The sequence below is a fragment of the Astyanax mexicanus genome, chromosome 14, assembly GCF_023375975.1.
Source record: "Astyanax mexicanus isolate ESR-SI-001 chromosome 14, AstMex3_surface, whole genome shotgun sequence".
Taxonomy (NCBI): Eukaryota; Metazoa; Chordata; class Actinopteri; order Characiformes; family Acestrorhamphidae; genus Astyanax; species Astyanax mexicanus.
The window spans coordinates 26,308,950-26,330,934 of NC_064421.1; the positions used below are offsets into that span (position 1 = coordinate 26,308,950).

The 21,985-nt window shown below is 38.5% G+C and overlaps 3 protein-coding genes across 5 annotated transcripts; 2 read left to right on the top strand and 1 right to left on the bottom strand.

Annotated features, from left to right (window-relative positions):
• Positions 1–20: 20 nt before the first annotated feature.
• On the bottom strand, positions 21–4,845 carry iah1 (isoamyl acetate hydrolyzing esterase 1 (putative)). The gene is made up of 6 exons (XM_007252202.4): positions 4,684–4,845; positions 4,545–4,597; positions 4,284–4,432; positions 2,981–3,142; positions 2,777–2,898; positions 21–598 (listed from the first exon to the last, which is right to left on the bottom strand). The coding sequence occupies exons 1-6, from the start codon at positions 4,744–4,746 to the stop codon at positions 425–427; spliced, it is 723 nt and encodes a 240-aa protein (XP_007252264.2). The 5' UTR covers positions 4,747–4,845; the 3' UTR covers positions 21–424.
• Positions 4,846–7,020: 2,175 nt separating this feature from the next.
• On the top strand, positions 7,021–9,087 carry LOC125780965 (E3 SUMO-protein ligase ZBED1-like). Its single transcript, XM_049463363.1, has 3 exons — positions 7,021–7,311; positions 7,416–8,484; positions 8,593–9,087. The coding sequence occupies exons 1-3, from the start codon at positions 7,102–7,104 to the stop codon at positions 8,916–8,918; spliced, it is 1,605 nt and encodes a 534-aa protein (XP_049319320.1). The 5' UTR covers positions 7,021–7,101; the 3' UTR covers positions 8,919–9,087.
• Positions 9,088–9,708: 621 nt separating this feature from the next.
• On the top strand, positions 9,709–21,178 carry itgb1bp1 (integrin beta 1 binding protein 1). 3 transcript variants are annotated; one of them, XM_049463366.1, is made up of 8 exons: positions 9,709–9,963; positions 12,744–12,870; positions 15,637–15,715; positions 15,810–15,940; positions 16,445–16,537; positions 19,057–19,206; positions 20,425–20,539; positions 20,611–21,178. In XM_049463366.1, exons 2-7 carry the CDS (start codon positions 12,799–12,801, stop codon positions 20,494–20,496), a joined length of 597 nt encoding a protein of 198 aa, XP_049319323.1. In that variant the 5' UTR covers positions 9,709–9,963; positions 12,744–12,798; the 3' UTR covers positions 20,497–20,539; positions 20,611–21,178. The 3 variants fall into 3 exon arrangements, with proteins under 3 accessions (XP_049319323.1, XP_049319322.1, XP_007252266.3); XM_049463365.1 differs by having other exon boundaries at positions 9,713–9,963; positions 20,425–21,178; XM_007252204.4 differs by lacking the exon at positions 9,709–9,963 and adding an exon at positions 11,510–11,749 and having other exon boundaries at positions 20,425–21,178.
• Positions 21,179–21,985: the final 807 nt, after the last annotated feature.

Consider the following 21,985-nt stretch of genomic DNA (forward strand, 5'->3'; position numbering starts at 1 on the left):
TCTACATAAATGAGTTTCACTTTTTGCGTTTAATATTAAAATTTATTAAGATGAACCTGTATATACAAGGTAAGGAGGTATGTGAGAGTCAGGCGTGCACTGCGACATCAACGTTCACAAAAAAAAAATCCACAAAGCTGTGTGGCGAGGAGTCCATATGTTTTTAAAAAAGGCAGATACCTGTGGATGAGGTCTCAGAACCTTACGTCCGTAGTTCCTATGGGACTCAAATATATTTTGTAGCAGCTCCTTACTTGTGCTGTCAGACAGGTTTTCCCAAGAAGTTCCATGAAATGAGAAAGGGCCTGTGTGCACATGATAAAAACACCCTTCCCAGACTGAAACAAGTCAAATGTAACCAAACGTCAGTGTGCAGTGGTTTACAGTAGTTCAGATCTTCTGTGGAATATCAGGCCTGCTGAGTCTAATCACACAGGAGACTGTTCTCTGGGTTTTTTGCGTCCACATCTGCCCAATAAGGCAAGATGAAGGGAAGGTCAGCCACTCTGCTCTCCAGCAATTTCCACAGGTGCTCGGCCACAAACTGGTTGCCTTTCTCGGAGAGGTGCAATCCATCAGAGAGGTAGACTGTGAAATCCTGAGGGAAGACAAGCAGATGGTGCTCAAAGAGATGATCCATGATATTTCCAACTTCTGTCACATCTAACAGTAACTTCAGGTTAAAAACATTAATGGTCTTCGTATTGCATCAGAATCAACTCTTGACAGATACACAGCCATATCATTAACACCACTCACAGGCAAAATTTATAACATTATTCCATCCATGGTTAGATACCAAATAAATATACATATTATGCAGTAAGTGAACAGTCAGTTCTTGAAAATGTGTTGGAAGCAGAAAAATTGAAAAGCATAAAAATTTAAGGTCATAGTTGCTGGTTTGCATTTCTGGGTGTAGGCTCACAGAAGCTTTTGTCTTGAGATGCATCGATATAGTTTTTTTCCCCAACAGAGTATGAATATTTTTGTACTTGCCGATCCAGATACAGAGACCTACATAGAATTGAACAGTTAGAAGCATTATGTAACAGTGTAGTTTTAGTGTAAAGTATTTAATTTGTTAATTTTGCAACAGTCTATTTTTTTATTTTGAATTTGTGTAATTTGTTTAGTCAATGTCAAAGACTGACAAACGAGGAAATTATTCGTTAGCTTCTGAACTGTAAAATGAATTATTAGCTTAAAATTAATTATTAGCTTCAGGAATGTAAAATTAATTATTAGCTTCAGGAATGTAAAATTAATTATTAGCTTCATGAATGTAAAATTAATTATTAGCTTCTGGAATGTAAAATTAATTATTAGCTTCTGGAATGTAAAATTAATTATTAGCTTCTGGAATGTAAAATTAATTATTAGCTTCTGGACTGTAAAATTAATTATTAGCTTCAGGAATGTAAAATTAATTATTAGCTTCAGGAATGTAAAATTAATTATTAGCTTCATGAATGTAAAATTAATTATTAGCTTCTGGAATGTAAAATTAATTATTAGCTTCTGGACTGTAAAATTAATTATTAGCTTCTGGAATGTAAAATTAATTATTAGCTTCTGGACTGTAAAATTAATTATTAGCTTCTGGAATGTAAAATTAATTATTAGCTTCTGGACTGTAAAATTAATTATTAGCTTATGGAATGTAAAATTAATTATTAGCTTCTGGACTGTAAAATGAATTATTAGCTTATGGAATGTAAAATTAATTATTAGCTTCTGGACTGTAAGCCTTTTTTGTTGCACGACTGAATATGGTTATAGATCCACTATGACAGTGTGTCTAGTACATATTTAATGTGTATGTGTGTGCATGTGACATGATGAACGTGGGTGTATACACTGCCCACATCATGCTGCTGCAACATTCCTAAGGAAATTATGACTCCTATTTGATGTTTGGTAATTTTTTTTTTTCATCTGGCAAGAAGAAGCATGTTTTGCTATTAAAAAAAAAACAGACAAATACAACAGCTGGGTTTACTGACATATTTGACATTCCACATTAGTGAATCTCTTATCTGGGTGCTGTTATCTTGTGGTTTCTGAGGCTGGTAACTCTGATGAACTTATCCTGTGCCAAAGAGGAAATTATTGGTCTTCCATCCCTGAGGCTGTCCTGATGAGAACCAGTTTTATCATAACATTTTTGTTATATTATTAAGACTGCATTCAAGGATACTTTCAATTTTCAAAATGACTGACTTTTATTTCTTAGACATTTTTTTTAGTTCTTGCCATAATATGGATTAGAACATTACTTAAACAGGACTGTTCACTGTATACCTGTAAATCTACCTCTTCACAACTTTACAACTGATGCACTTAAACACATTAAGAGGCAAGAATTTTTGTGTAATTACCAGTGACTCTTGACAAGTTCAGCACAGCTGTTAACTGAAAGCCATTCCAGGTGACTCTACCTCATAAAGCTGACTGAGAAAATTAAAGTTGATGTCAAAGCTGTCATCTAAAAATAAGATATGCCTACATTAAAAATATAAATAGTATAGCATAAACGAATTTAGTGTTAATCTAGAATTCATAACATTTTTAAATAAGAAAACACCGAAATAATTTAAGGTATCTCAAAACTTTTTTGGAGGAATGACTGCTGGCCATGTTCAGCCTCATTCACAAGCTGCCCACTAAGGCATGTTTAATTTATATAATGCTTTCCAATGACTTTAGGCATGTCAGTGTATCTCCTGTGTTCATACTGTGTGGTGTCTAATTTATCAATAAGCATGTCAGGCACCTGTCCATCCTTCTGCATGAGAGACCACAGATCAAGCACGTCCACCCCACACTGACCTGCAGTCTGGACACAAGCCTGAGCGTACTGACCAGTCACAGAGTTCAGGCGGTTCAGAGAGGAACCTGAAAAGGTAAAGAAAAACAATATTATAGAATAAACAAAGCTTAACATTCACACATGCCCACATCATAGACAGAAACAGACCTTTCAGGATGCACTCTTTCTCCCATGATGGCTCATGAAGTGGTGGAGGGGTAATGAAGATAACTTTGTCATTAGACACTCCGGCTGAGGCCAGGTATTTAACCATGTCTTTCAGGTTCTCAGTGTACTCCTCACAGGGTATGTGCTGCTGGGGGTTCTTATCTGTGGGAGAAGAGAACATTAGGTTGATAGATCATTCAAAACAAAGGCATTTAGAGATCTTGTTTCCGAAAGCATTTGTTTTAAACCGTGGCAGCAGGCCCACACACAGTCAATATATATAGATATATAGCAGTGGATCACTAAAGTCGAGCAACATAACTATCTGCTGGTTAACTAGTGAACTTAAGGGTATGGTATGACTTTAGAAAGGGAGCAGGTGGTGCAGAAATTAATTATCATTGTCCATTCCTTAATTACTCCAAGATGGGGAGCGTGTTTTAGACTACTTTTAGAAAGGACAGCGGCCGCCAAAAAAACAAGTGTATGTGTTGCCTTGAATGTTACGTCAACACAGCAAATGTGTACAAATTGAACCAGGAGAACATAACGACATAAAAGACAGCATTAAAGGAGGGGGGGGGAGGGAGGGAGGGGGAGAGGGAGAGAGAGAGAGAGAGAGAGAGAGAGAGAGAGAGAGAGAGAGAGAGAGATCACAATTTAAACAGAAATCACAAGGCAAAGAAAATAAATGTTAAAGAGGAGAGAAGAGTGTTCAGGAGGGGCAAGAACAGAAATGAGTAAGTAAGTCAATTTTTTATGCTTGTTGATTGGGATATAAAACTGTTATAAAAGAACTAATACAACTCTAATATATTATTAATGACTTTAGGATAAAGTGGTACACTCATAGTTGTTTTGACATTTGCTTCAAAGGTATGACAGACATATTTTTTGCTAGTGTGCTGTTAAAGGGCGAGTTTTTGACTGACTTTGCGCTGTATATTTTTGTTGGACCTGGCAACCCTGCTGCTATTGGCTGCACTATTTAAGGTGGAAAGGGAAAGTTAGCTAGTTAGCTACTAAGGTGAATTGCTGTTATGAAGAAAATGTCCAATTTTTAACACAGGAAAAACTCAAACTTTTGTGTTTCTTTGATCGCTTGTTCCGCCATCTTGCCAGTGAGTCTCATACTCCTCTGTTTCTATTGTGCCTCTAAAAACGCTCAGTTTGTAGCAGGAACACTCCAGGTCTGAAAGGGCCTAAATGTAGTTGGGGTGACTGCGGTTAAGGTCTTGGTGTGCAATTTCATGCGGAAAAAGTGAAACACTTAAATCCATGCTATATGTACTCTCGCTCTTACCCTGCAGGGAACAGTCGTTGGCTCCGAAGAAGACGGTCACTGCTGCCACAGGACAGGCCGGGGGGCAGGCCGGCAGGAGGCGGGGCAGAACTATTTTAGCCCAGCGCGTGTTGTACCCTGACAGACCCCTGTTCACCACGTCGCATTTCCTGAAGGAAGCAGAGCTTTTACAGTGAATACAGACAAATAAACACAGTTAAACAGACCCTGTCAGACCGGGGGTGAGACCCCGCTGACCGCGCTCAGTCCCCCGCTCCTCACCTCGCCAGTCTGTTCGCTATCTCAGAGCCCCAGCCGTTCACCTGAAAGGAGAACTGAAACATACACACAGCGGCTCCGTTTAACACCCAAACACACTACAACATACTGCAGACATGTGTGTGGAAAACACCACACCCACCTGTGTAATGGAATCCCCGAACAGAACGACCTGCGGCCAAACAATGCTCTTTATTTTAGACATTCTGAAATATAAACACCACAAACTCCTTCAAACTGTCTTCTTCACAGTTCACCACCAAACCAGCAGCTCCAGTCCTGCTGTCTGACGCCCCCTGCTGTATGGAGGCGACAGACCTACAGATATCCACAGTCACTCCAGTAGATACTTTATAGTACAATTTCAGCACCTTCCTAAAATCAAGAAACACCAAAAACCAATGACAGTTGTTTAATGGCTATTTAAAAATTAGCAATGCATTAAGAGGGTAGTTTCTCATAGAAACACAAAATTGATTGAAAAGACAGAATACAGTTATCATTTTAACAGGCACAAATTGCAGAGCATAGCTTTATGGAGTATTAGCTATTTCTCACTAAAAAGCAGACTAATAAAAACACTAAACAAATATGCAATACTTATAGCCTTTATTAATAAGAAGTAAACTTTAAATTATAGTAAAAATTGTGAACAAGCTCTGAATTGTGGAAATTATTCAGTGAAGGTTGAAAAGCTATTAAAATTGTCCGTCACATTTTATTTTGACTTAGACATAATAAGTCACAATCTTGACATGGGTCTTTATTCCCGAAGGGGATAAATATTTTGAGAAAATATCTCCTTTAGAGAAAAAAAGTCGTTATTTTGAGATACTTAGTTGTTAAGATGTGTACATATAACAACGTAGTATCTCAAAGTAATGACTTAGTATCTCTAAATAACAACTTAGTATCTCAAAGTAACATATTAGTGTAACAGAATGGACTGTGTTTAGGGTGGGTGTAATGACTGGGCCAGGACAATAGGGGAGCTGTGGCACTGAGTGACAGGAAGTGCCAGTTTGCAATGATGGCGTCCCCTTGAAAAACAGGAAGTTGGAGGCGTCGGCTCTCTTGGGTCTCCCGTTTGTGCAGGTTTATGTTTGTTGAGTGGATGTGTTGTGTGGGTGAGGGATTGATTGTGTATATGTATTGGAACTGTTTTACTTACCTGGTTAATTCCCTTGTGACCTATTAGTTGGGAAGTTGTGTCTGGTGGATGTTGGGGAATATATGGGGTGAGTGCAGTCAATGTGTGATTGGGATACGTTTGCGTGTGTGTGTGTGTGTGATTATTTAATTTGATTTTGTTGTCTCCGACAGGGTGGCCAACCTGTGCTGGGACGCTGTACGCTAGTGATGGGCTTGATGACACTGAAACCTCGGCGCATGCGCCGAGCAATCAAGGCGAAACCCCGTGTCGGTGCGCGTATCAAACGAAGGAGAACCACGTGACCGATACAGTTCCTGTATCGTTTGGTAGCAATGGGTCTGACGACACTGAAACCTCGGCGCATGCGCCGAGCAAACAAGACGAAACCCCGTGTTGGTGCGCGTATCACTTTAAGGAAAACCACGTGACCGATACAATTCCTGTATCGTTTGATTGTGAATGCGCCAAATTGTATTTATAAGGGAGACAATATGTCGACACGTTTGTGGGTTTTGTTGGATGGAGATAGTTTGTGTTCTTTACTTTGCATTGGTTTTTTGGCTTGTTATCAAGTACCATGGATCAACAAAGGAAAAGGAAGTTTTCTCCCGTGTGGGATCATTTTGATCTAATCACAGAGAATAAGGTAAATGATTATTCTGGTCTTTTATAATTTATAATTTGTCTTTCGGCTTGTTCCAATTTCTTTTAGAACACCTGTTTTAGCTTCACTTCACTGGCTGCCTGTGTCTTTCAGGATTGTTTTAACAATTATTTTACGGGTTTATAAATCTCTTAATGGGTTAAAACCTACATACATTTCTGACTGTCTGACAGAATATGTTCCAAATTGTGTATTAAGATCACCAGGAGCTGCTCTATTAAACATTCCCAGAATAATTCACAAAAAGACTGGTGAAGCAGCTTTCTGTTTTTATGGCCCAAAATTAACTCTTTACCAATTAATATTCGTCAGGCATCGAGTGTTACTAGCTTTAAAGGCAGCTAAAAACCTTCCTGTTAAGCCTAGCTTTCTATTAGCTTCTGTTCTGCAAATATTTTTTATTTGATTAATTTTGTTGTTCTTATTTTTATTTCATCATTTTTTAAATCTATTTTATTCTATATTTTATTTTAATAGAAATGTCTTGTTTACTACTATTTTATTCAATTGTTAATTTTTAATTGTTTTATATTACTTTTTTACATTTTGACATTTTATTTAATGTTATTGTGAAGCACTTTGAGCTACATTTCCATGTATGAAAGGTGCTATATAAATAAAGTTCATTATTATTATTATTATTATTTTTTAATTACATACTTACTTATTTATTTACTTTATTGTAGGTTAAATGTAGGATTTGCTCCCAGGAGCTGTCTTACTGTAACCGGTCCACCTCCACAATGCTGAGGCATTATCGTGCCCGGCATGAGAAGGAAGAATCGGTTAACCCTCCTGTGATCAACCCTGGTGTTTCCAGAAAGCAGGCGATTGATGAGGCTGTAGTGAATATGATCATTACAGACTGTCAGCCGCTTAGCCTTGTGGAAGACGTGGGGTTCCGAGACCTGCTCCAACTCCTTGAGCCCTCATATGTTCTGCCAAGCAGAAAGGTAAGTGAAACAATCTGATGAATAGTGTTATACATGTTAACAAAATATATGAATGTTATGTGCTTTTACTCATTAATCTACTCCACTTGTGTTATTAATTTTAGGCTATCAAGACCATGATTAGCCAGAGGTATGAGGAGAAAAAGGAGCAAGTTAAAAAAGAACTGCAGAGTGCAGTTGCAGTTAGCCTAACAGCTGACATGTGGACATCTATCAACATGGAGGCTTACCTGGCTGTGACCTGTCATTACGTTGACAGTGAGGACCATACACTGTGTACATCAATGCTGGGAGTGCAACACTTTCCTCAACAGCACACTGCTGAAAATATGGCCCAAGTAACAAAAAACTTAATGGAGGAGTGGGCCATAGCAGAGAAAGTGACATGTCTGGTCACAGATGCGGCTGCAAACATGATTGCATGTGTCAGAAAGCTCCAAATCAGACACACAATTTGCATTGCACATTCATTAAATTTAACAGTTCGAAAATCATGTGACCAAATTGAGACATTCACTGATATCCGACATAAAACAAGGCAGATCGTAACATACTTTAGAACCAGTACTACAGCCAAAGAGAAGCTGACACGAGTCCAGCTACAGATGGGAGGACCAGTGAAGAAATTAATTAATGAGGTGTCAACTAGATGGAACAGCACTTATTTGATGCTGGAACGCATTGTGGAACAGAAGGAGTCGGTGCTGGTATCTCTGGCCTCTTTAAAAAGTGATCTACCCCCGCTAACTACAGATGATTACAAAATCATAGAGGAGACACTCGGTGTGCTTGCTCCATTTAATCAAGCGACAGTGGAGCTGTCTGAGGAAAAAAGAGTATCTGGATCAAAAGTAATCCCAATGCTTAAAATGTTGCACCACTCACTTCTACGCAATGCATCAAACGTGACCACGGAAATCGCTATCAATCTTGTGGAAAACCTTAAAAGAAGACTGCTAGAAACACTGTGCAACCTGGAGTCATTAAGTGTAATGACAATACCAACACTGCTGGACCCTCGGTTCAAGACGATGGCATTCTTAAGTGTGTCAAAAGCCAATGATGCAGTGAAAAGACTCAAATCTGAGTGTGTGGCAGAAATGAAAAGTGCTGTACCGACACAAATGGAAGATGCCCAAGCTGGTCCTTCAACTCTCTATGCTCCCAGTTCAGGTATGTCATGATTGTCACTTGTGTTTATTTGTATTTTAATGTAATTACAAATCACTCCATGTGATTGCAATGAATTAGTAACATATATGCATTTTATTTTTCCCTAAGATGACAACCTGTGGCAGCACTTGGACATGGAAGTCAAGGAGAGCAAGGCCAACTCAAATGTCACCACGGATGCCATTATCGAGGTACAAAGATACCTCTCCGAGGTGAACACACCAAGATCACAAGATCCCTTGCAGTACTGGAAAACACAGAGACTAAATTACCCTACCTTATACAAACTTGCAATAAAATATCTATGCACACCATCGTCATCAGTGCCCTGTGAAAGAGTTTTCTCCAAAACAGGAGAAATTGTTTGTAAACGGCGCAATCGCCTCGGTCCAAATTTATTAAAGCAGCTGATGTTTCTTAATAAAAATGTGTGATTGAACCTTCAGTCTTTTTCCAGTCTTTATTGAAGTTGCTTGCAATGACTTTTTTAGTCCAGCAGATGTCGCCATTATGTGATACAGCAACACAGTTTCAACACAGTGTCGATACAGTTTGGGAAATGTGCCATACACCCAATGAGGCTTCATCTGCCCATCACTACTGTACGCCACCAATTACCCTAGCCAGTGGCCGGGTGTAGGTAGTAGTGTGGATTTGGGGTAATGTGGGTTGGGTGTATGTTTTTATAGAAATAGTTTATTAATTAATAAAGATAATACATGGGGTTAATTCTATTTTCAATTGGTTGGGTTTAAGCTTGTACCATGTGGGCTGCTGGCTGGGGTGGGGAGTTTAGTTGTTTACTGCAGGTTTATTTCAGGGTTTGTAGTGGTTTAGTCTTGATTTTGTAAGCATTTCCAACCTTTTCTTTCATAATATATTGTGTGGCTTTGTAGTGTATTCGGTAGTTAATTTGCATGTTTTGCGGTGTTTTGGTTGCAGTATTACCCCTGTAAGTGAGCAGCTACTCCTCTAATCCTCCCGTTTGTCTCATGTGTATTTGTGTTAATAAACCTATCATTTGTTGATCTGCCTCATTGCTCGTTTGTGGTGTTGACAACTTACTGATATCGAGCCTGGTGTTACATTAGTATCTCAAAATAACAACTTAGTATCTCAAAATAACAACTTAGTATCTCAAAATAACAACTAAGTATCTCAACGTAATGACTTAGTATCTCAAAGTAACATATTAGTATCTCAAAATAACAACTTAGTATCTCAAAGTAACAACTTTCAGTAATTCACTATAATGAGTGAGTATCTGAAAACAGTAAGATAACAGTTTAGTCAATAGTAAAAGTAGGAGTTAAAGGGCGCGCGGCTCCTTTAAGCGCTGCAGGGTGGAGCTGTAGAGGAAGTGAAGTGTCACCGCGAGCCTCGGCCAAAACACACAACCCGGAGTCTCCGCTGCTGCTGCCGCGACCCTGCTGCCCCTCAGTCCGCGACAGAGAGAGACACACCGCGCCCAGCCCGGAGGTACGGCCACACTGCGGCGCCTTACCGAGCCCGCGGTTCGTCTGCGCGCTGAAAACCGGCTCCAGGAGCGGAGCTTTCTGGATCAGTGGAGCTGGCGGTGGGGTTACGGGGCCGTGGGTGGGGCCATGTGTTTATCATAGCAACGGCTTTCCGTTAACTTACTTCACCGGAGTTTATATTAACGGGGTAGAGGGACAGTGGGTTTCATGAAGGAGAGAGAGAAAGAGAGAGAGAATGAGAGAGTGTTAGAAAAAGAGACCGAGAGAGAGATAGGTAAAGGCACGAAGTTAATAAAAGTTTTAGTTTTGTGTTCAGAAGGGTGTCGACACGTCTCCATCCCGAGGCTGCGGTTTATTATCGTCAGGTTTTACACTAAAGTTCAAGAGTTCAGGAGCTCGATAAGTTAACTCTTACTGCTCCTCCCCAAAACTAACATCCTCTAAAAACACAGTAACTTTACAAACTTCAGAAACTATTAACCAGCACTGGGGTACTGTTGTGGTGGGCGTGGATTTGTAAATTGACAAATTCATACCAAGTAGATCTAAGTAGGTAAAGCTGTAATGTTTTTATAATTTGTTAACTGCGAGGTTCTTAAGTTTAGTAATTATTGCTAAACTATTGTTTTCTGACTTTCTTATAAGTGTACGCTAATGTGGCTTTGGCTGAATTCCCATCTTGTAAAGTAGCAGCTAATGCTAAAACTACCATCATATCCACACGTTTTTTTAATTACTCAGGCTCACACACACTTTCTCTCTGTCGCTCACTCACTCACTCTCTCTCTCTCTCTCTCTCTCTCTCTCTCTCTCTTTTAGGAGAGTAGAAACAGGTTAATCTCCTCTCTTAAATGTGTAAGGTATGAGTAAAGTCTTTGTTTTAATGGGAGGCTAATGTAATATAAGTGAAGTCTGCTGTTCTAAGCACACGTTTCTAAACCTCTAAAACTCCCTCACAGAAAGTTATTACACAAAAATAAAAGTGAATACGCTATCTGAGGCTGCCCGAGACACTGTTTTACCAGAGTTTTAAAAAGATGTTTGGTCTAAAACCTGTTCTTAAAATCAATCATCATTAAAGCGTTAGAAAAAATACGTGCAGAGCTTTGTGCGAATAAATGCTCTCCAAATATTAATAATAATACTAATTTCCAAACACCCGTCCGTCCACACTTCTCCAGATATTTTTAAAACAGTGAAATCTGCAGCGATAAGCACAAGCTTTTTTTTACTTTTACTTTATTGCAGCAGCAGCAGTTTACCTTTACTGTTAGGACATTCGGGCTGTGTTATTGAGTTTAGCTTAGCTGAAATGGAAACCCCCCGCACGTATGAAATAAAACTCTGTGGGATTTAAAGCCTAGCTTCAGAATTATTTACAGGTGTAAACATTCATGCTGTAGCTGAATAATCTGCATGCAGCAGAAATCGCATTTCAGATAGCTGTTAACAGATGATAATTAATCCGAGTAGAGTATCCTCTCTCAGCTCGTCAGGAGGCGCTAAAGCAATAAAACGGGAGAAACAGGTAAAGTGAGAACACTTTTGTACTTTACTTTTGTTTCTCCCGTTTTATTGCTTTAAAATCCAAATCCAAACGTTAACTATAAAAGTAAGTTGCTACTAATTCCACCGCACAGCTCACAGTAACTAGCGTAAACTCGGCGCTTTGGTGACATTACGCATAGTAAAAACTCGTGACCGTCAACGACCAATAATGTTTTTGTTGGAAAAACCATAAGATGTCTATGGGAAAAACTACTAACCAAGTTTAGCAAGCTTCTATGGTAAGTGGATGTTAATTAAATGTTTAGTTTAGAGATTACCGTGATGTAGTTTCATAGCAGTTTTGTCCACCTGGCTGGGTTTTAGATTGCGTGGCTATGTAGTTTCACTCTTCACATTGTTGAAAGTAAGCACTAATTCAGTTAATAAAGAGCTTTTAGAAAAGATCATGCAGTCTATCACAACATTTGTTTGATTAATGCAACAGTACATGGTGATTAAAGCACACATTGATAGTGTGGCTCCTAAAGTTATTGGGCCACCTCATTTAAAGTGTTAAAATACAATAAAGTGAGTCTCCTAAACATTTGTTTTTATCTGTTAATTTAAAGAATAAAGCCACTTATTGAATAATTGCACTTTAAAAGGCATTTAATTTTACATTTTTGCTTGAACAATTATATCAATTAACATAATTACACTTATTTAAATGACATCAACCTTCAGATAACAGACTTCTAATGTGATTTACAATTTTTTTTTTTTAATTGCAAGAACATATATAAGGAAAGGCTGTTTCATTGTTAAATTAGGTACAGTAACTTTCTGTAATTTTATGGTAACTGTTTGGCAACTTTTGCTACCAGACATTCTACTATTTTTTTTATATATTGGTCCAGTCTATAGCAGTCCAGCTTTTATTGTTCACAACACAACTGCAAATGAAGGTAACGATGGCGTAGATGGTAGACATTTTCTGTTCTGCTTTGTGTAATTGATTTAGGATTTAGTGTTTTGTAGTAACACTGATTATATTAGACTAAGTCCTTTTTGTTAGGGCTTTATTGAGGTAATAGTTTAATTCTATTTATTCTCTTTAACTATCTAATAATCTCCTAATTGTGTTTTTAGGTCAGGTAAAGACCTGGAAGAGTGTGTGTAAAGCAGCACTGCCTATTCTTTTACCACGTCAGACAGAAATGTGATCTGTTTACCTGATGATTCAGATCATGTGTAAGAGTCTTCTTTCACAATGGTTCATTCAACCGTTTATAGGTCCTGCCATCTGCTGGAAAGCTGGAGGCCTGGAGTGCTGGCGTCATGGTGAAGAATGTTTCGCAAGGTCAAGAAGCGCCACAGCAGCAGCAGCTCCCAAAGCAGTGAGATTAGCACCAAGAGCAAGGTAAGAGCTTTAGAATGACTGTTCTCAGCTGTGGTGAATGATGCTTTAGGGTTGTGATGGAAGCCTTTTCACATTCATCCATAGGGGCACTTTTTGAAAACAGCATTTTATTCTACTCAGCAGTTTGCGATTTAAGTATTATACTGTATTTAACTTTTATATTTTTATGTTAAGCACACATTTGCTTTGGCTTTGCTGTTCTAGTCAAATGTGTAGCTATTGCAACAGTGCTATTTTCCTCATAAATTTCCCTCAGCAGTGGCATTCTAATCATACATTTGCTTAAGCTAGCAAACACATTGCTCAGTTCCTACTTACTAACCCTCAACATGTTCCTCAATTTCTTCTTAAAGTGCCCTAATACTGTTACCCACCCTTGTGTATATACAACCCCTGGCAAAAAGTATGGAATCACCAGTCTTGGATGAGCACTCCTTCAGGCATTTCATTCTGTAAAACAAACTCTGATCAAAAACATGATACAACAATAAGGTCATTCCAAAGTGCAACTTGTTGGCTTTCAGGAACACTCAAAGAAATGAAGAAAAAACATTGTGGAAGTCAGTGAATGTTACTTTTATTGACCAACCACAGGGAAAAAAATATGGAATCACTCAATTCTGAGGAAAAAAGTATGGAATCATGAAAAGCAGATAAACAAAAGATGATTCAAAATACATCACTAGTATTTAGTTGCACCACCTTTGGCTTTCAGTCTCTGAGGCATGGACTTGATGAGTGACAAACAGTATTCTGCATCAATTTGGTGCCAACTCTCTTTGATAGCAGTTGCCAGATCAGCTTTGCAGGTCGGAGCCTTCTTGTGGACCATTTTTTTCAATTTCCACCACAGGTTTTCAATTGGGTTGAGATCTGGACTATTTGCAGGCCATGACATCGACTGAATGTGTCTTTCTCCAAGGAATGCCTTCACTGTTTTTGCCCTATGGCACGATGCATTGTCATCTTGGAAAATTATTTCATTATCTCCAAACATCTGTTCAATTGAAGGGATGAGAAAACTGTCCAAAATGTCAATGTAAACTTGTGCATTGATAGAAGAATTAACCACAGTCATCTCCCCAGTGCCTTTGCCTGACATGCAGCCCCATATCATCAAGGACTGTGGAAATTTGGTTGTTTTCTTCAGGCAGGCCTCTTCATAAATCTCACTGGAACGGCACCAAACAAAAGTTCCAGCATCATCACCTTGTCCAATGCAGATTCTTGACTCATCACTGAAGATAACTTTCATCCAGTCATCCACAGTCCATGATTGCCTCTCCTTAGCCCACTGCAGTCTTGTTCTTTTATGTTTAGGTGTCAATGATGGTTTTCTTTTAGCTTTCCTGTATTGAAATCCCATTTCCTTTAGGCGATTTCTTACCGTTCGGTCACATACATTGGCTCCAGCTTCTTCCCATTTATGCTTCATCTGTTTAGTTGTACTTTTTCGGTTTTCAAGACAAATGGCCTTAAGTTGCTTGTCTTGACGCTTTGATGTCTTTCTCGGTCTACCAGTACGCTTGGCTTTAACAACCATTCCATGCTGTTTGTATTTGGTCCATATCTTGGATACAGCTGACTGTGAACAGCCCACATCTTTAGCAACCATGCGTGAAGAGTTACCTTCTTCAAGAAGTTTCACAATCCTCTCTTTTGTTTCAAGAGACATTTCTCTTGTTGGAGCCATGGTTCTTGCCACTCTAATTCGTCCAGCAGCCCTCCAAGGTGTCATGACTGCAGGTGTTTTTAACTGCAGACTAACGAGCAGATCTAATCTGAGGCAGGTGTCCATTTAGGGAAAGGAAATTGACTGGGTGTGTCCTTATTTTCTACCTTCAATTTGAGTGATTCCATGCTTTTTTCCTCAGAATTGAGTGATTCCATATTTTTTTCCCCTGTGGTTGGTCAATAAAAGTAACATTCACTGACTTCCACAATGTTTGTTCTTCATTTCTTTGAGTGTTCCTGAAAGCCAACAAGTTGCACTTTGGAATGACCTTATTATTGTATCATGTTTTTGATCAGAGTTTGTTTTACAGAATGAAATGTCTGAAGGAGTGCTCATCCAAGACTGGTGATTCCATACTTTTTGCCAGGGGTTGTACATAAAAGTCCCAATTTCATTCAACTTATTTAAAATGTCGCAGACAGACACCTCGTCCATACTACAACATAGTAATTCATCAAATTTAGTCTAACTCCGCAGCACAGGAATGACACGAGAGAAAGAGTATCTCTCCGGGAAGACCCAGCGGTCCGAAATTTAACACCATTTTCTCACAGAACTGCTCACAACTCAACTAAACTCATGAAGCAGTCAGCCCAGCCTTCATTGGTCCACTTTGACGAAAAGAGTTCATACATCCAAAGTAAATATATACACAGTCGGAAAACGAACTGTTACCCTAATTTACTATTTAAAGCAACATTTTTTAAAAATAGAAATTAGTGGTGTTGCTGAGTTAGGAGGGGGGAAATAATATAATAAATAGTCTAATCGGTGTGCTTCTGCTACCAGTCCTGCAAAGCCACACATATTCATTTTTAAAAACAGGGTGTCTGGTAGGTCCAGGACCTTTTTTGGGGGGCCGTAACAGCTTTGAATTATGTCACAAACTTCTGTTTCTTTTAAACATATTAAGATATGATATTTCTAGGCATATCTCTTTATTTTCTTCATTTTTTAACTACAGACGTTAATGTGTACGGTTGTAAATGAATGTAAATGAATGGGTTATTCTTTGTCCTCTTCTTGTCTAGTCTGTGGATTCCAGTCTGGGAGGTCTGTCCAGGTCCAGCACTGTAGCCAGCCTCGATACGGACTCCACCAAGAGCTCAGGTTCACTTTCAATTTCTTCTGAGCATTTCACATCATTCAGTCATTTGAATACTAGAACAATAAAAAACTAATTTTATTCACACTTAACCGGCAGGTAATAGTGCGTCTGAAACGTGTGCTGAGTTTAGGGTGAAATATGTGGGAGCAATTGAGAAGCTGGAGTTTGAGATGAGCAAGACTCTCCAGGAGCCTCTGGACCTAATCAGCTATATTGATACAGCACAGGTAATGGTGATACTAAAGGTTTTGACAAACTGATCTTTTAAGTTGATTAACTGATCCTGCAGTACCTATGATGTGCATGGATAAAAACAGCTTAAGCATAGTGTAGAAACTGTCTGCACAGCAAACACAGCTCTAATTGTGATAAATGATCAATAAATAATGTAATTTTACTACCATTTTCATACCACTGCACACTTTTAAATAGCAATGAATTTATTACTAAGAATGTTTAGACCAAATTAAAATTGGACATACTGACTCATTAATTAACATTAAACATTAATTGGCTCTCCTTGCTTAGAAAAACAGGAAGGACAGTATTGCAATATTGATGTCAGCAAAAATGATCGCAGTCATGTCTATATCTTGTACTGTGAGTCAACAGTGTTATTATGACAGGCCTGCTTCTTAATGTAAATCCCCTTCACCTTTTTAATACTTGACACAAAAATGACTTCCTAGCTATTTATAATATCTGAAACATCTGTTGATTTCTTTACAAAGCAAGACGGAAAGCTACCTTTTATGCCTGGAGAAGAGGAGATGATCTTGGGAGTGTCCAAGTATGGAGTCAAAGTGGCATCTTTGGACCAATGTGTGAGTGTTATTATAACACATTCAATAATAAATAATGGGTTCCTGTACAAAAAAATGGCAACTTTTCAGTTTAGTGCCCCTCAAAATGCCCTCCAATAACATTTCATGTCTAACAGCTACTGCTTAAACACATATTAACACTTTATTGTATTTATTTAAATAAAATGTATTTATATTTAACCCTCCAGGGCAGTCCCAGATATTAATAGTGATAAAAGACGTTAATTTAATTTAATTATAATTATACATTTCACCACTGAATGTACAGTGCTCAACACTGTAACATAGTAGTTTTAAATCCTTTTAAAACGCAGGGACCCCATACCTGCTTCATCTAATTCAAATGAACTCGATTAACTTCAAATTAATTTGATTAACTGGGTAGTATTTGCTGCAAATGATTTGATGTTTATTATAAATACAATCTTGTGAATAAAAGGGCAATAACTTATTTAACTGATGTCACAGCTATTTTAAACAATGAGCAACTCATATCATATTATAAGAAAACTAATTATTCTTTTGATTGGAAATTTAAAAAACAATTGCAGGAAATATTTACAGATAAGTGTGTACGTACCCATTACCTAAGTTACAGTGCCCTCCATAATTATTGGCACCCCTGGTTAAGATGTGTTCTTTAGCTTCTCATAAATTGAGTTTTGTTCAAAATAATATAGGACCACGATGGGAAAAAGAGTAAAGTCCAACCTTTAACTCAAGTAAATTTTAAGGGGGAAATAAAATCCCTGACTAAGAAATAATTATTCTTCATAAAATCACCTGTTCCACAATTATTGGCACCCCTAACAATTCTTAGGAAATAAATTTAATAAAAGTATTTCTGTCACTTCTACAGTAGTTTACGAAGTTGATCAGAGTATGTAGGAACATTTAATTAGTAATTCACAACTTCCTGCTTCCCTGGGGTATAAATATGACGTGACACAGAGGCCATTTATCTTCAACATGGGAAAGACAAAGGAACATACCATTCAAGTGAGGCAGATGTGTGTTGACCTTCACAAGTCAGGCAATGGCTACAAGAAAATCGCTACTCGCCTACACCTGTCCATATCTACTGTCAGAGGAATTATTAAGAAGTTTAAAACAACTGGAACAGTGGTAAACAAGCCTGGACGAGGACGCAAGTTTATTTTGCCACCACGCACAGTGAGGAGGATGATAAGAGAAATAAAAAGTTCTCCAAAGCTCACTGTTCAGAATTGCAACAAATGGTAGCTTCTTGGGGTCACAAAGTCTCCAAAACAACCATCAGGCGCTATCTACATGCCAACAAGCTGTTTGGGAGGCATGCACAGAAGAAACCATTTCTCACTCACAATCATAAACGCAAACGTTTGGAGTTTGCTAAGCGGTACTATGACTTCAACTGGGACCGTGTGCTTTGGTCAGATGAAACAAAGATAGAGCTTTTTGGCAACAAATGCTCTAAGTGGGTCTGGCGTAACACAAGAGCTGAGTATGCAGAAAAGCACCTCATGCCCACTGTGAAATACGGCGGGGGATCAGTGATGCTGTGGGCCTGTTTCTCTTCTAAAGGCCCTGGGAACCTTGTTAGGGTGCATGGCATCATGAATGCTCTAAAATACCAGGACATTTTAAAACAAAATCCGGTGGCTTCTGCCCGAAAGCTGAAGAGGGGTCGTCACTGGGTCTTTCAGCAAGATAATGACCCTAAACATGTGGCCAAATCTACACAGAAATGGTTCACCGCACACAGAATCAAGCTCCTCCCATGGCCATCTCAGTCCCCAGACCTCAACCCCATTGAAAACCTGTGGGGTGAGCTGAAGAGGAGAGTGCAGAGGAGAGGACCCAGGTCGTTGGATGATTTAGAGAGAATGTGCAAAGAGGAATGGTCAAAGATCCCTCTTTCTGTATTCTCCCATCTTGTGAAACATTACAGGAGAAGATTAGGTGCTGTTTTGTTGGCAAAAGGGGGTTGTACAAAGTATTAACATCAGGGGTGCTAATAATTGTGGCACACATGATTTGATGTTAAATAATTATTTCTTAATGTGGGATTTTTTTCCTACTGAATAAATTCACTTGAGTTAAAGGTTGTATTTTACTCTTTTTTTCCATCGTGGTCCTATATTATTTTGAACAAAACTCAATTTATGAGAAGCTAAAGAACACATCTTAACCAGGGGTGCCAATAATTATGGAGGGCACTGTATATGGATTGACTGCTATAAAGTGAAATTAAGATATTTCTCAGTCAGTAAATATGTTAAAAACTATTTTGTGTATTTTGTGTTTTCAGGTCAGTTTGTATACACAGTTTGTATATATTATGGTTTTGAAGGTTAGTAAGAGGTTGTGTTTAGGTCAGGCTGCCATGACTGACACAAACTGGATTATGTGTTTACATGCTCACTTGTACAGAAGAGTACTATACACTTACAGTCATTCTAATGTGAGTGTTTTTGAATAGACTTTTGTTTAATAATAATGAACTGAAAGCCCCATGTTACTGCTTTTCTCCCCACCAGGACGTCTTGCACCGCCACGCGCTCTACCTGATTGTACGCATGCTGTGCTACGATGATGGTCTGGGTGCTGGGAAGAACCTCCTGGCACTCAGCACCACTGACACCAAACAGCAGGAGTGCAGCATCTGGGTCTACCAGTGCGGCAGTGCGGTAAGAATGTAGACGATTTAGTTCATCCGGGTCCTAAGCGCCTTAATCTGTTGCGTTTCAACCCAGCCAATGATGTGTGTAAGCCTTTCATTAAGTAGGTGTGTTAGGCACTGGAAATCAAAATTTATTAAGATTTATTAAGATGCTTCTTGCCTACAGCCTAATGATTTCCACATTTCCAAATTGAAAACCTCTGGAATATAATCAAGAGGAAGATGGATGATCACAAGCCATCAAACCAAGCTGAACTGCTTGAATTTTTTACACCAGGAGTGGCATAAAGTCATCCAAAAGCAGTGTGTAAGACTGGTGGAGGAGAACATGCCAAGATGCATGAAAACTGTGATTACAAACCATTATTCCAACCACTATTATTGCACCAAATATTGATTTCTGAACTTAAATGAAAACTTAATGAATATGAACTTTGTTTTCTTTGCATTATTTGAGGTCTGAAGGCTCTGCATCATTTTTGTTATTTCAGCCATTTCTCATTTTTCTGCAAATAAATGCTCTAAATGACAATATTTGTATTTGGAAGTTGGGAGAAATGTTATCCGTAGTTTATAGAATGAAACAACAATGTTCATTTTACTCAACCATAAACCTATAAATAGTAAAACAGAAACTGTATTCTGTCACAATTATTTTCCAGAGCTGTATATCATACAGCAGTTAACACAGTGATATTGGAGAAGTATAATGAAGTTTATAGGATTTACAGAAATGTGCAATAATTCTTTAAACAAAATTAGGCAGGTGCATAAATTTGGGCACCCCAACAGAAAAATTACCTCAATATTAGAATAGATCCTCCTTTTGCAGAAAGAACAGCCTCTAAACAATTCCTATATTTTTTAATGAGAGTCTGGCTTCTGGTTGAAGGTATTTTGGGCCATTCATCTTTACAAAACATCTCCAGTTCTGTCAGGTTTGATAGTTTCTGAGCATTGACAGCTCGATTTAAATTGAACACTGACCTTAGTTTAGACAGACTTAGAAAGACCTGCATTTTTTTAATGTTCTCCTGGAACCTGAGGTGGCATGCTAGATGATTTGCGACAACACTCATTGGGACTATCAAATAGGCAATATCAAAAAGACTAATGTATTATAATATATGCTCATATCTTACCACAAATGTAATGGTATGGACTGCAGTAATGGAATTACAGTATTACCTATCTAAATCTAAAATATTTATTATTTTCATTACAGGAGCAAGCCCAGGCCATCTGTAAAGTGCTGTCTGCGTCCTTCGACTGTGCTCTCGCTTCAGAGAAATCCTGAGGCCTTCACTTTTCACTCCGTTTCTCTCACTCTTACTTTTATCATGGCCAGGCCTTTTTTAGATCTCAACAAAAGAGTAAGATGAATTTCCTCAAACTCTGGAAGCCCTGGCTGATGTTTACGGTATCAACAGAAGTTGCTCTTTACAAACTGACCTGAGGTGAAGATCAAGTACCACTGCTCCACTGATCAGTGATCAGTGTGCAAGGGCATCCCTGCAGGAAGCGGTGTTTACATCACTCATTCATTTTGTCTTAATTAGCTAGAATCCTTTTCTCATAGCAATGCTGCCTCTCAACCAAAGCTCTGCCTACCAAGTTTGGGCGTCTCTATTTTTATAACCTAATTTAATTTTATTTAATGTAAATATACATTGAGCTCAGCGCACAGTTCTGACCATGGCCCAGTAACTCTGCGGTTTATGAGCATCTGATGGGATTAAGGCTATGTATCGGTGGTACAGTAATTACAAATAGTACGGAAGAGCACATGGGTACGATGGGTACGTTAATCAAATGCTGTAAATCCCCTTTAGGCTTCCTAAAAAGTACTGTGCTTGACATTCAGTGCGGTTTGGAACACATCACCCCACCCCCTTCCTGACCTCTCCCAATCCCTGGTCCTGATGTGATCAGGTCATTTAAGATTGAGGATAATAATAATAAAAACGATTTGATTTGAATTTATTGGAATTTGTTTTTTTATTTTTCTGGATATTCAACAATTCAGTGTGTAAAAGGATTATTCTGCATTGTCACAATGAATTAGCACAAAAATAACACCAATGTTATGCTCCACTGATTGAAATTGAGAGAAAGAGCATTGCTGTATTTGGTCATCCTGGCACTGCACGCTTGTAACTGCACTATTTAACTCCGGTAGAGCGGGCAGGAAAATGTTTTTATGAGAACTGCACATGGGCGTGGTAGTGGGGGGAAAAGTGGACCTGACTACCAAGGGCCCAAGTAGGGCCCATGAAAATCCAGATTATTTTTTTTTTGCTCATGTTCTTTGTGTACTGGCATGGATAGGGGCCCACTGACATTGAGCGTGTACAGGGCCCAGAATTTGTTGCTATGCCCCTGGAACTGCATAACTGCATGGCATAACCTTGAGTCATATGTGTGTAAAATTCTGTGATTTTACACTGCTGCGTCAGTTTACATACTTTTACTTAGTCCGGAAATGCATGTGTAAAGTGTCTCCTTTAAGTGATGGCTCAAAGGTAAATAATTAATGCAAGCAGAGCCCAGCAGCATGGTCATCACCTGAAAAATAAAAATATAGCAACGTGCTAAAATAAGTTTTTCTTCATAAAAAAAAAAAAAAACCAACAACAAAAAGAAAGAACATTCTCTTTGTAAACCAGTTATAAAAATACTTACAAGAGATATTTTTTTTCTCCTCATAAAGTGCACTGATGCACTATAGTTCCAGCAGTGCCCAATAAATGATTCCTGAGTTAATATTTGATTAGTTATTACAGTTC

Bases quoted from the DNA above. Each gene is read 5' to 3' on its own strand.
- itgb1bp1 (XM_049463366.1), top strand. From the start codon at position 12,799: ATGTTTCGCAAGGTCAAGAAGCGCCACAGCAGCAGCAGCTCCCAAAGC. The intron at 12,871-15,636 runs GTAAGAGCTTTA...CTTCTTGTCTAG, and splicing joins AGATTAGCACCAAGAGCAAG to TCTGTGGATTCCAGTCTGGG. The intron at 19,207-20,424 runs GTAAGAATGTAG...TTTTCATTACAG, and splicing joins TCTACCAGTGCGGCAGTGCG to GAGCAAGCCCAGGCCATCTG.
- LOC125780965 (XM_049463363.1), top strand. From the start codon at position 7,102: ATGCTGAGGCATTATCGTGCCCGGCATGAGAAGGAAGAATCGGTTAAC. The intron at 7,312-7,415 runs GTAAGTGAAACA...TATTAATTTTAG, and splicing joins ATGTTCTGCCAAGCAGAAAG to GCTATCAAGACCATGATTAG. The intron at 8,485-8,592 runs GTATGTCATGAT...TTTTTCCCTAAG, and splicing joins TCTCTATGCTCCCAGTTCAG to ATGACAACCTGTGGCAGCAC.
- iah1 (XM_007252202.4), bottom strand. From the start codon at position 4,746: ATGTCTAAAATAAAGAGCATTGTTTGGCCGCAGGTCGTTCTGTTCGGG. The intron at 4,433-4,544 runs GTGAGGAGCGGG...TGCTTCCTTCAG, and splicing joins ATAGCGAACAGACTGGCGAG to GAAATGCGACGTGGTGAACA. The intron at 2,899-2,980 runs GTCTGTTTCTGT...TTACCTTTTCAG, and splicing joins GAAAGAGTGCATCCTGAAAG to GTTCCTCTCTGAACCGCCTG.